General features: G+C 47.4%; 1 protein-coding gene and 1 pseudogene across 1 annotated transcript in view; one reads left to right on the forward strand and one right to left on the reverse strand.

Annotated features, from left to right (window-relative positions):
- Window positions 1-2638: 2638 nt before the first annotated feature.
- Bltp3a (bridge-like lipid transfer protein family member 3A) overlaps window positions 2639-12184 on the reverse strand; it is a 51582-nt gene continuing 42036 nt past the window's right edge. Inside the window, exons 17-23 of the mRNA XM_055607023.1 lie at window positions 10400-10590; window positions 7067-7218; window positions 6825-6975; window positions 4979-5241; window positions 3824-3932; window positions 3604-3704; window positions 2639-3025 (exon numbers count right to left, since the gene is read on the reverse strand). Coding sequence (XP_055462998.1) covers window positions 2900-3025; window positions 3604-3704; window positions 3824-3932; window positions 4979-5241; window positions 6825-6975; window positions 7067-7218; window positions 10400-10590 — 1093 coding nt within the window. The 3' untranslated portion in view covers window positions 2639-2899. The remainder of the gene's footprint in view (window positions 3026-3603; window positions 3705-3823; window positions 3933-4978; window positions 5242-6824; window positions 6976-7066; window positions 7219-10399; window positions 10591-12184) is intronic.
- On the forward strand, window positions 8247-8699 carry LOC129676624 (60S ribosomal protein L27a-like; annotated as a pseudogene).

Genomic DNA, 12184 nt, shown 5'->3' on the forward strand with positions numbered 1-12184 from the left:
TAAGGAGAAACTAACATGAAGTAACAGCAGACATTTGAATTACAGGGTCTGTGAGATGTGGTGCCAACCCTTTCTGTGTCACAGGTACATTCTCTCAGAGCACAGAATTGTAAAGATTGTCCCATGGCACAATAAGGTCAGAGGAAGTAAAACAGTTTAAACAGCTCTTGGAGGCAAGAGCACCCACGCTGGCTTTCCATCAGACTCAGTTAATCCTCCAGAAAACTGAAAGCGAGTTGGAGACTGACAGCCATCTCTGCAGTTAGGGCTCACTCTAGTCTACACACACCAGCGCAAATGCATGTAAACAGGAACTGGACAATCACAGAGGAAGCATGCTATAGTAAGTGCTTCACAGCAGAGAGGGCCAGGGGCAGCGCCTGAGGCCTCTGAGGGGCAGTGTTGTGCTCCCTCCACAAGTCTCTTGAGGTATTATTTCATGTTGCAACTTCACAGCAAAACTCCGAAAGTGCTGCCCTGCTCTTCATTCTGTTTTCTCTTAGCCTAACCCTGAAGATTCTCACAGCCAGTTTCATTATGGCAAAGTCTCCTATTCATCCCCAATGAGTAGGGGAACGGAATTACAAAATATGTCATTACCAAAGTCCCATGGAATAATCATCTCACCGTATTTCCTGAGGGGTGACTTCAAGACACAAAAGGCCAAAGCCACCACAACATAAAAGAAGCCAAAATGGAGACAGCTCCATTTGCACATGGACAAGAATCCCAGACAACCTCAGCTCAGAAACCTGACATTCTGGCCAGTAAGGCATTAACCTTGACACAAAATGTTTATACTGCAAGTTTAACAGAAAAGCACACCAAGAATTTTTTAGGCATCTTTCCATGAGGCAAGGGGGACGGGGCAGGCAGGGCACGGGTACCAAAGGGATGTGGTGAGCAAAAGGGATGTGATTTTAAACCAACTCAAGTGATCCTGAAGCTGAATAATTCTATTTTCTAGTTACTGGCTCTCCCTTCTCCAAGATTCGCTAGAAATATAGGTGTCACTTCTCCAACAAGCTCAAGTTTCTGACTTTGCTCAAAGTGCTTCCTTTTTCCCTGAGGCAGTGACGGAGCTGCGCCACTCCTGACTGAGTGTGTAGTCAGCTGCTCCCCTCAGCTGTCCTCACTGCAGAACAGTCATTTTCAATGCACACCTTGATCACTCTCCCGAGTCCCTGAACCCTCGTTGCCGTTGCCTTCTCCATCTCCTAGGTAAATAAAGACAACAGAAGTGCCCAGTGGCTGTGTGAAGTCAATCCCCTGGTCCTGCTATTGCCCAAAGTGACGTCCTAATGATGCTGAGAGCACCGTCAGGCTTTAGGCCACAGCACTCCACTTCCTCCTCCCTCTCTGCAAGGCTCGTCGTTCTTTCCTGAGTATGTTTTAGTATTATTAGTTCAAATGTGCATAATCTTTATTTTTGTCACGGTGTTTGTGATGCTGGGGGTGAGCCCAGCCCCTCCCCATGATGAACCTCACTGTCACGCTGTATAGTCACAGCCCTGCTCACTGCGGCTTTGTGGCTGTTTCTCTCTTCTGGTCTAGAGGCTGTACCATCTGACCTCATTTCCAGTTGTAGGTCATTTATAAAAATCTGAAATAAGGGAACTTCACCTGTCAACACTGTCTCCAGGAGATGTTATTTTCGTCTGTAACGGATCTCCTCAGTGCAACAAACCACAATCTTACAAGAACTGGTGGTGTCCTGAAATTTGCCTTCGTGAAGAACATGACTGTGTCCTGCAAGTCTGAACAATGCAACCTCATTTCTTTCACAAATGTGTTCCTTTTTTTCTTTTTACCCTCAAAACACATGGCATAGTGCTTTTCCCCTCGCCATGTGCAATCAGTAGCGACACCAGTTCACAATGATGGACCATCTTGCCAAGTCAAGTGAGTTAGGAACACTTCTGGGCAGCACCTGGAGCACACCACGGAGCCAAGTGTGGACAATCGAAGGAAAGGGGAAAGTTTTTTTAGGGCCAGAAGGGAACCTAGATAGACTGAAGGGCTCTGGTCTTGTTTTTACTAAGTTGAAGCACATGATTTTTAAAAAGCCACCGAGGGAGTGCGGCAGCATACTGCGGTGTTTACGACTAAGCTAACCGTAAGACTACTTCATGTAGCAGTTCGCTCCCAAACCACTAAGTGCTGACGTCCGCACAGGCAGAAGTCGCAGTGCCGGGAAAGCAGGTGAGCAGGAACTCCGGAAGAGTAAGGAAGCAGCCTGCCAGGTACAGCCGTGCAAACAGGCCAGACGCTCCACCCTCCGCGCCTGCAGCTGAGCACTGTCTTTCCTGTTGTTCAGGGAAGGGTGATCCGGCCAAGTCACAGTCGCAGCATCACAGCGAAGAACGCGTCAGGAAGTGTGACCCCAGAGTATCAGCCAAGATGCCATGAGCCTAGCTCCCATTCCTACAGACCAGTCCATGTCTCCCTGATCACAGGCCTCCTCTGCCCCAACCCTGAGGCTGGGCTATTTCCTGATCTATGCCAAAACTCAGGCCAAGGACTTTACAGTTGTGCCACAGGAAGCGCTGGGTGGCTGTGTTCTGACTCAGGCAGACACTTGTTCACGCAGGCCATGAAGGAAGCAAACACCACAGCCATGAAATGAAGAGAACTGCTCTACAGTGTTGAGAAGATTTCTCTAGTCTGCAGAAGGCTACAAGGCTACATAATGGCAAGGCATGGTGCAGCCAGGTACAGAGCTATCCCAGTTCCTGGATGCAGCCATGCTCTGCCCTGTCCTCCACCCAGGCTAGCAGCCATCAGGAAGCACACGAGGGAGTGAACTGCGTGCTCCCTGCCCCGCAGGCTCTGTGGCACCTCTGTCCTCGGTGGCGCTATTGCTGGTGATATCTCCTTGGCACAGACAGCTGAGCTGCTGTCAAAGCTCAAAGAGAGGGTTGTATTTCCTAATCTCCTGAAGAAGTTTTTCTTTGTCCTGGTTGGCAATGGCCAGTGCTTGTTTGGTGTCCATAAGCTCTTGCTGTATGGTGGGCAATTCTCTCCCCTGAAGGAGAAATAATTCACCATTAGGGAACAAGCAGTATCTCCTTGCAACAACCACCAATAACGAGGTAGAGAGGAGGACCTCAACAGAAGCAAAGTGGGGCAGTGATTAAGAACTCAAGCAGCGGTCTCTCTCTCTCACTCCTCTTACTCTTGCTTCTCTCTCTCTCTCTCTCTCTCTCTCTCTCTCTCTCTCTCTCTCTCAGGGCTCCCCATTCCCCTTTCTTTCTCCCTCTCCATCATGTCCTGTTTCCCCCCCTTCCCTCCATACCCTAATAAACCTTTTGCATAGAAAAAAAACAAAAACAAAAACAAAAAACAAAACTCAAGCAGCTTCCCAAGGGCCCAATTCCCTCTGCAGAGCCCATCAGCTACAGGGACAGGGACAGCAGTGGACACTCCCCGCCAGCTCCTGTCCAGAGCCTCTTCCATCTCTTCCGAAGCTGCTGCTAGCGGCAGGAGGCCAAACCACATGCTGTACACAACAGGTGGCCTTTTAGACCCCTGAGTTGTATAACTGCTTCCCGAGTTACAGCTCCTAGATGTTTATGACAAGCTTCCATTTAGCTCGGTCCTCACCTGGCCTACCAAACCCTGTCCTGTGGGCACCGGGAGCACCTGTTCAGTTGGGAGCTGCTGCTTCTCAGGTACTTCAGCCAATGGTCTGTCCTGAGCAGGAGCTGGAAAAATAATGGCCATTTTAAGTGAAAAATGCCTGCCAACAGCTGACAGTTCCTTGTCAACATGCTGACTTCTCAGAGAAAGAGACAAAGCAGAGAAGCCAAGAGGCCTGACTCACCGCCAAGGTGAAATACACCATCGTCACTCCGCTTCAGCACAAGATGGTCCATTACCAAAGTGATGGGGACAGGGCCAGGGGATGTTGGATAGATAGGAGGGATATCATCCTGAAGGAGAGAGAGGGAACCATGTGACTAATCCACCTAGCTCAGGGCAGCATGCCCATGCTTCTGCCAGTCAGCTCAGAGCCGTTTGATGCCACGGATTTTAATACATTTATGTATTATCCATGTATCTCTGTATGTGTCTGCGTGTGCATGCCAAGGCCCTCATATGGAAGTCAGAGAGCAATTTGTGAGAAGAGGTCTCACTTTTCAGCCCCAGGGATTACACCCAGGTCATCACGTTTGGCAGCAAATGTGTTTACCATCTTGCTAGTTCACCCATACATTCTTGCAAGATACAAGAGGCATAACCAAGCCTCATCCATCCTAGAGAGGGTGAAACTGAGACAAACCAGGAGCCTGGTGCAATTATGTTACAGGTCAAAGAGAGGATCAGGGTTACAGATAACCTAGGCTTTTTGAGTGTGTGTGTGTTCAGATTCACATGTGCTCAGGCACATACACGTTCCTGTATGTGCGCATGTGCAGGCCAAGGCATCTACCTCAATCATGCTCCTCCTTAATTTTTTAAATGTTTATGTGTATAAATGTTTTATATACTCGTATGTATATGTACCACACACAGAGGTCAGAGATAGTGTCAGATCCCCTGGAACTGCAGTAACAGATGGCTGTGGGCCACCATGTGAATGCTGGGGGAAAAAAACTCAGGTCCTCTGCAAGAGCAGCAAGAGCTCTTAACCGCTGAGCTATCCCTCCAGCCCCTCCCAGCACTACTTCTGAGACTGACTCTCACTGAACCTGAAGCTCATTGGTCGGGAAGTTCCAGGAAGTTCATGCTCCTCCTCCTCAGAATACATCTTTTAACTGTGAGAAGGGACTTAAGCTCAAGTCCTCATGCTTGAGCAGCGAGCACTTTACTGGAGAGCTGGCTTCCTGCCCCAGTTTAGGCTTTTACCTGGGCCGCCCATTTCCACACTACTGAATACTGGCAGAGAATGCCAATCCTTTCTTCACTTGCCCAGCGACTGAGAAGAGATGGAAGACACTGTCACTCAGAGCCCAGCACCCGCCACGGCCCTGCTCACCCTGAGAGTAATACTGGAGCGCAGGAGCTCAATCTGCATGGGGACTACCACTGGGACTTCCTCGTCCTCCAAGAAAGGCCCCAGGCTGTTCAGCACTGATGTGAGCAGCTCCAGGTCACAGCCCCGTAATAAGAACCGCAGGAAGCCATTCTGTATGGCCAGTGGGGAATGAACAGCTGCACCAGGCCCCACCTCAAAGCGCAGCCCCACAGCAGGCCTGGTGTGGCCAGTCTTCAGATTTGAGGGTTCCTGAGAACTTGTGCCTTTGGAAAGAGAGCCCAAAAAAACATGTTAATCTAGGACTATTGCAAGCACTTCAGCTATGCCCATACTCATGATGGCCCTATGCCAACATATTAGCACCATCCAACCCCACAGGAATGAACTAAGGCACAGGAAATGACTTGCCCAAAGTCACACAGTCAGGTATCGCAAAGGTAAGACTGAAGCCAGGCAGTCCGAGCCCATAACCTTAGACTCTTTGTTAAAATGCCCCTCAAGGCCTTGCCGTGAATCTGAGGCGCTGGACTGTCAGCACAGCAAAAGTGTTTAAAACACGGACATGCAATTCCCAAATTTAAGCATGTCTCCCTTCTCTGAAGACTTGGCACTGGCATCTGCACCTTACCAATGCCAACCCGCACAGGAATTTTAATCCAGCAACATGGCTGCTCTGGCAAGTCTTTCTAGGCCGATGTGATCCAGCTGGAATGCAGACATGTTCTGGATTACATTATGATCTAGCTAGATTATGGACACACCCTTATATACACCTTTAATCCTAAACAATGAAGGTAAGATTACTTTGTAGAAGGAGCAGCCATCAGTTTGAAAATGATGTCTAATTGAGGGGCAAACAGTGACAATGAGAGAAAGATTTGACAAAATGAGTCAGAGATAAGATACACCCAATAGACAGAGAAGGGAGGCTGCTTCAGAGCAGTACAGGGAGAATTGATTACTAGGACAGTTTTACAGGCTGCAGAGAGAATAAGCTAGACACAGGTGAAGACAGAACAAGCCAGGAATGAGGAGCCAGAAAATTAAAACATATTGCCAGAATTAGTTTGAGGCTAGGCAGAGCAATTCAGTCAGAAGCCAAGGCTAAGAGAAGCCAGTTTGAATCAGTCAGCTTGGAGATGAAGAGGAAGAAGAGAAGAAGAGGAGGAAAAAGAGAAAGAGGATGAAGAAAAAGATTTGTTAATAATAACAATGTTTTGTGAAATAAAAAATAACACTATGAGTCTATTTAGAAAAATATTCAAAAGTAAATGTCACATTGATAGAAACACATGGAAAATGAGATGTGAAGCAAGAGAATAGTGAGCACTAAACTCAAGCAGAGAGTTGCTCAGGACACTGCTCAGAGGCAGTGTCAGAGGCAGTGTCGGGGAGAGCTCCCAGCAGCCGCTGCTGTGCGAACAGAGCAACTGGGAGGAGTAAGTGTCCCCTGCAGTGTTGCTGTTTGATGCAAACTTTATAAATATCCTTTGTACCTACTTAAGATTTTTAAAAATGTTAAATGAAACCTATAACATAAGTCATATTTGCAATAAATGATCGTTTATATGAAATAAATGAGCATGAATGAGTGAAGTCCCCCATCAGATAAAGCTTTCTGTTGGCAGCCACAAGGCCAAAAAAAGAGGGCATGCCTCCTGTTTAAGCCCGGTGGGCCTGGAGGTAAGTGATGTTCAGGAAAAGCTCCAGGGAGCCTCCTGCAGTCAATGGCTACCACAGAGAAGAGAAATCGGCTGCCCTTACAGCACAGGGCTCGGTGCCAGGGGCTAACCTCCTCCACCTCAGGTGAATCCCACCACTTTTCTGGAATGTCCATCATCCATACCTGGGCACTGTCCATGAAGAAACTGCCAGAGTCCCACGGTGCCCAGCTGCTGTACAGCCAGTTCCTCTGCTTGCAAGGCTACTGTCAGGTCCTCACCACGAACCTCAATCCCAAATGATACTTCATTCACTTTCAGGACCAAAACTGACACCTGTCAAAACAGCTTCTCTTAGTTGTAAGTCCCGAGCGTCACACCTGACCGAGAGCCTACCCTCTGCACAGAAGAGAGAGTGGCAGCTGACCGAGTGAAGGACGAGGTCACCGCTGGCTGACACTGAGCTGTTGGTCTCTGGCAACCCCTGGCCGCAACTATCCGTAACAGGGCTCCCTTGAACACCACTGTCATCCAAGACACTTGTCCCAGATCCTGGTGGAACAGACTCTGGACCAGACTCTGCATGAAGAAGGTAATGAAAGAATTGAATTCAGAAGTCAGAAAGATCCGTTCACATTAGCCTCTAAAGCCAGCAACAACTCTAAAAACAAATAAAACTGGACATTTAAAAACTAACTAGAGAGTTTATGGATCTAAGGACTGTTAATTTTTAAAGTGCAATACTGTATTTGGAAAAAAAAAACTTTTTAAAATGCTATATTTGGTCAAATTTAATACAACCTGTAAACAGAAGCAACCTGCACGTCCGCTGGTGGTCAACAGATAATCAGCATAGGGTATAGATGCATAAAGAACTACATTTGGACTTGAAGTGAAAGGAAATTCTACAGTACACACATTAAACCTAGAGTCTGGTGTGCACTGTATTAACTAGAATAAACAAATCATAAATAGGTGAGCAAGCAGCTACAGTAGCACATGCCTGGAATCCACGCACACAGGAGAACAGTCGAGGATCATGGGTTGGAGACCAGCCTGGCCTACACAGTGAGACCTGACTCAAAAAGCCAAAACCACGACTGAAGAGATGGCCCAGTGGTTCACAGCACCGGCTGCTCCTGCAGAAGACCTGGTTCTGTTCCCAGAGGCTAAGAACTGCCTGTAACTCCAGCTCCAGGGATCTAATGCCCTCGCTGGCTTCCGAGGGCACCAGTACTCACATGCACATGTCCGTACAGACACAGAACTAAAGCAAATAAACATCTTTTTAAAAAGCCACAGCCATCCCCCAAAAATACAAAACAAGTGTTTACAAGAATGTGGAGAAGAGCTGGACCATGTGGCACACACGTTTCATCCCAGCATTAGGGAACGGTAGTCAGGCCATCTCTCAGAGTTCTGGGCGTCTACAGTCAGGGCTACACAAACAAACTGAGGGGCGGGGAAGAGCAGAAGAAAAAAGAAAGAAGGTGAAGACGACAGACTCCATCCCCACACAGCGCTGGGACGATGAAAATCAGTCCAGGCGTATGCACAACAGCAGCTCTCAGAGTAAGAGTTCCTGCTCTTTTCTTTCTGCTGTCACCATGCCATCCAGAATGAAGAAGACACAAAAACTCTGGGGCTAAGTAAGCCACAGTCACAGCGGCATCAATAAGCGCCCAGGAGGCCACGGGAATGCTGGAGGCATGCATCACCACAGGATCAACTTCGACAAATATCATCCAGGTAACTTTGGGAAAGTTGGTATGAGGCATTACCCACTTAAAGAGGAATCAGAGCTTCTGCTCAGCCGTCAACCTCAATAAATTGTGGTCCCTGGTCAGTGAGCAGACACGGGTCAATGCAGCAAAAAAAAAAAAAAAAAAAAAAAGACTGGGACTGCTCCCATCATTGATGTTGTGCGATCGGGCTGCAACAAAGCTCTGGGGAAGGGCAAGCTCCCTAAGCAGCCTGTCATCGTGAGGGCCAAATTCTTCAGCAGAAGAGCTGAAGAGAAGATTAAGGGTGTTGGAGGTGCCTGTGTCCTGGTGGCGTAAAGCCAGCCAGGGAGGCTAAGTAAATGCTAACATTTTCCATGAAAAATAAAGAGTAAGCGTTCCCACATGACCTAGCGACCCCACTTTCAGCTATACTTAAAGAAATACAGTAGTGCAGTCAAGGAATGTGTGAACTACCATGGTTACTGCAGCCTATTCACAACTGCCCAGTCACACAACCAACAAGTGCCCATTATCCAGCAAATACGGGGAGTGTGTGCACGCGTGTTCAGGAAAAGCTATCACTTGAGACAGTGTGGACAGAGGCACAAAGCACACGCTGGCACTCCTATGTGGTACAGGGAACAATCAGACACTGCACACAGAATGGTGGTTACTAGGAGCTGTCAGGGCAGGGAATGGAAAGATGGCGGCCGGAGGCTGCAATCCTCCAGCTGCACAGGAGAGCAGACGGCACATTTGTGAGACAGCATACATCACCTCACAGACACATACATTCCAGTTTGCCCAATAAGAAATACAGGGAAAATACAAGGAAAAGGTTGGGACTCAGCCAGAGCACTCACCAGCACCCTGAGAGCCTCCATTAGAGCAACACCAAAACAGTAATTACAATAACATATGAAAGACATAAATGTGTCCTTCAAATATTCTGAGGGAATCATTTAATAAGTTTCTGTTTTGATAAGCTAAAAGCATGTGACTTCCAAACTGATAAATTTAATTCCTAAAATCTAATCGACATAATCTAATCGACGTATGGGGCTAAACAGACAGCTCAGTGGTAAAGAGCTCAATTTGTTCTTCCAGAGACCCTTGGAACTTCCAGGAGATCTGATGCCATCTTCTGGTGTCTACAGCACCATACACACATGTTGCAGAAACGCAGAGGACAGCCGATACCCATAAACACAATATATACATAATTATATGTATTATACTATCATAAATCATTTCTAAAAATTTAAGTTAACCATTGTAGCAACAGACAAAAAAAAAAAAACAAGTTATTTTCCAACAACAAAACACACAGGCAAGGGCTGGACAAATTGCTCAGAGGTTAAAAACACCAGCTGCCTTTGTAAACACCCGCTAGGATCTCACACCCACACAGCAGCTTGTAACAGTCCCTGACTCTAGTTCCAGGGGATCCAACACACTCTTTTGGCCTCCACGGGCACCAGGCATGCACACGAATGTGTATACTTATACACATTCAGACAAAGCACTCACACATGTAAATGAATATAGAATTAATATCAACAAATTAAACATAATAAAATAAATAAATCTTTCAAAATTTATACACACACACACACAGGCAAAAGAAATCCCAGACAGCAAGTATGTGCCACTGACGACACAAAATCCGCCCTGATCAGCTAATCTTGTGGCTCTAGGACTAAAAATTTGACTTTAATCTTTTTCTGTGATAAATGTTAAATATTAAACAATAACCTGTAAGAGAGCTAGAAGGAGTCATGGCAAGAAAACAGGGAGTTCAAGGCTAGCATGGCTTACATGAGACTCCCCCACCCCACCCCCCACAAAACCCCAAAAAATAAATTTAAAAATGACCTAGGGAATGAGGACCTAAGGCCATGAACACGATCGTGCCAGTCCTCTCTTTTGTTTTGGTGAGAACCGTCTACTCTCCTGCCTCAGTCCCACGAGTCCTCCTGCTGTGAGCGTCAGCCACAGAGCTCTCTCTGCACTGATGCGGCCTCATACCCACATACCAGCCTCCAAGAGCATCACAAAGCTGTCACTGCCATCACTGTCCACCGAAATCCGGTCCTCAGGGCCAGTGCTGTCCACCGAGACAACATCAAATGACTGCTGAGAGACTGTCCTCTTCATGGAGAAAAACCGGAGCCGGGCAGCAGCTCCAGTCACTGGGGGTCCCTCATCAGGCTTCACCATGGCTTCCCTATGTTAAAAATAAAAATAAAAATAAACCAAACCCACCAAGTCAGCTTTGAAGACTTGTTTGTTCTCAACCTCAGGCTAATACGTTTCCCTAGCTCAGCCAGTTAATGTGAACACATGCTTGCTATCTCCAATGGCCTTTCTGACTCCTCCTGTTTGAGCATTTTAAAACTTAAAACAGCTAATAACACTAAATCTCAAGGTTACTGGGGTTCACAAAAGAGGCCAACCACCCTGGTGATAAGTGGTCCCCAAAGCCACATGCATTCACCCTGCAAGTCTTGTTTCTTTAATGTGTGTATGTGGGTGCAGGCACATGTCTTTTGTGTATGTTCAGAGGCATAGCCCCTGCGGAGGCCAAAGACCTCCTTGAGCTGAGCAACAGAAGGCTGTGAGCTGCCTGACTCGAGTCCCGCCGAGAGCTCTTAAAGGCTGAGCCGTTTCCACAGCCCCATTCCGCAAGTCTTTACTCAACTGCTCTGGAGAGACACGTGCGGGTGGGTAGACTGATGGGAAGGGCATCCCTGCCCACAGGAGGAAGACTGGCAGATAGTCACGTTCTGAGACACCAAGTCATTCCTGCCCTAAGAGGCTGAAGGCCAGAGGACAGATGACCAAGAACAGCGTTTTAGGAAACGTTTTCTTTTTTCTGAGACAGGGTTTCTCTGTAGCCCTGGCTGTCCTAGAACTCGCTCTGTAGACCAGGCTGGCCTCAAACTCACAGAGATCCACTTGCCTGCCTCCCAAGTACTGCGCTACCACCACCCAGCTTCTTCCTTTGGTTTTGAAATTAAAGTCTTGCCCTGTAGCCCTGGCCAGCCTGGATCTCGAGATCTTCCCAAGTTCCAGGATTACAAGTCTGTGCCACCACACAAGGTTCAGGCGCCAGCACTAAAGTGTATCCCAAAGGGCCGTGAAAGAGCCGAAGCAGACAGCACTTGAAGAGGGAAAGGGCACAAACCGCAAAGTGAGACATGACGTGACTGCCCAGCAGCTCGACCTGGCTCGGCTCAGGCACAGAGGGTGGGTCATGGGAGAGCAGAGGAGAACATGCTAAAGACAGGTGGTTGACTTATCTGAGAGGTGAGCCAACAGCTAAAGGTGGGATGAAGACCAACCTATGTCCTCTAACCTCCACCAAGTGTTCTCATACAACACAAGGATTGCAACCAGATTATTAAAAAAGCTTTAATTAAAGATTTTTTTAAAAACTTGGTGGGGGTTGGTGTCTTTTTGTGACAGGGTCTCAAACTCATCCTAATGTTCTAGATTACCAGAGTTCTGGGATTACAGAAGTGGGTAGCTTTAAAAATTCTTAAAGATGGGCTAGAGAGATGGCACAGAGGTTAAGAGCACTGGCTGTTCTTCCAAAGGTCCCGAGTTGAATTCCCAGCAACCACAGGGTGGCTCACAACTATCTATAATGAGATCTGCTGCCCTCTTCTGGCGTGCAGGCACACATGCAGACAGAACATTGTATATATAATAAATAAATAAATCTTTAAAAAAATTCTTAAATGCGGCTGGATAGACAGCACAGTGGTCAAGAGCAAGAGCTGCTTTCCCTAAGGACCTGAGTTCAGTTCCTAGCACCT

The sequence above is a fragment of the Psammomys obesus genome, unplaced genomic scaffold, assembly GCF_907164565.1.
Source record: "Psammomys obesus unplaced genomic scaffold, mPsaObe1.curated_primary_1811, whole genome shotgun sequence".
Classification (NCBI taxonomy): Eukaryota; Metazoa; Chordata; class Mammalia; order Rodentia; family Muridae; genus Psammomys; species Psammomys obesus.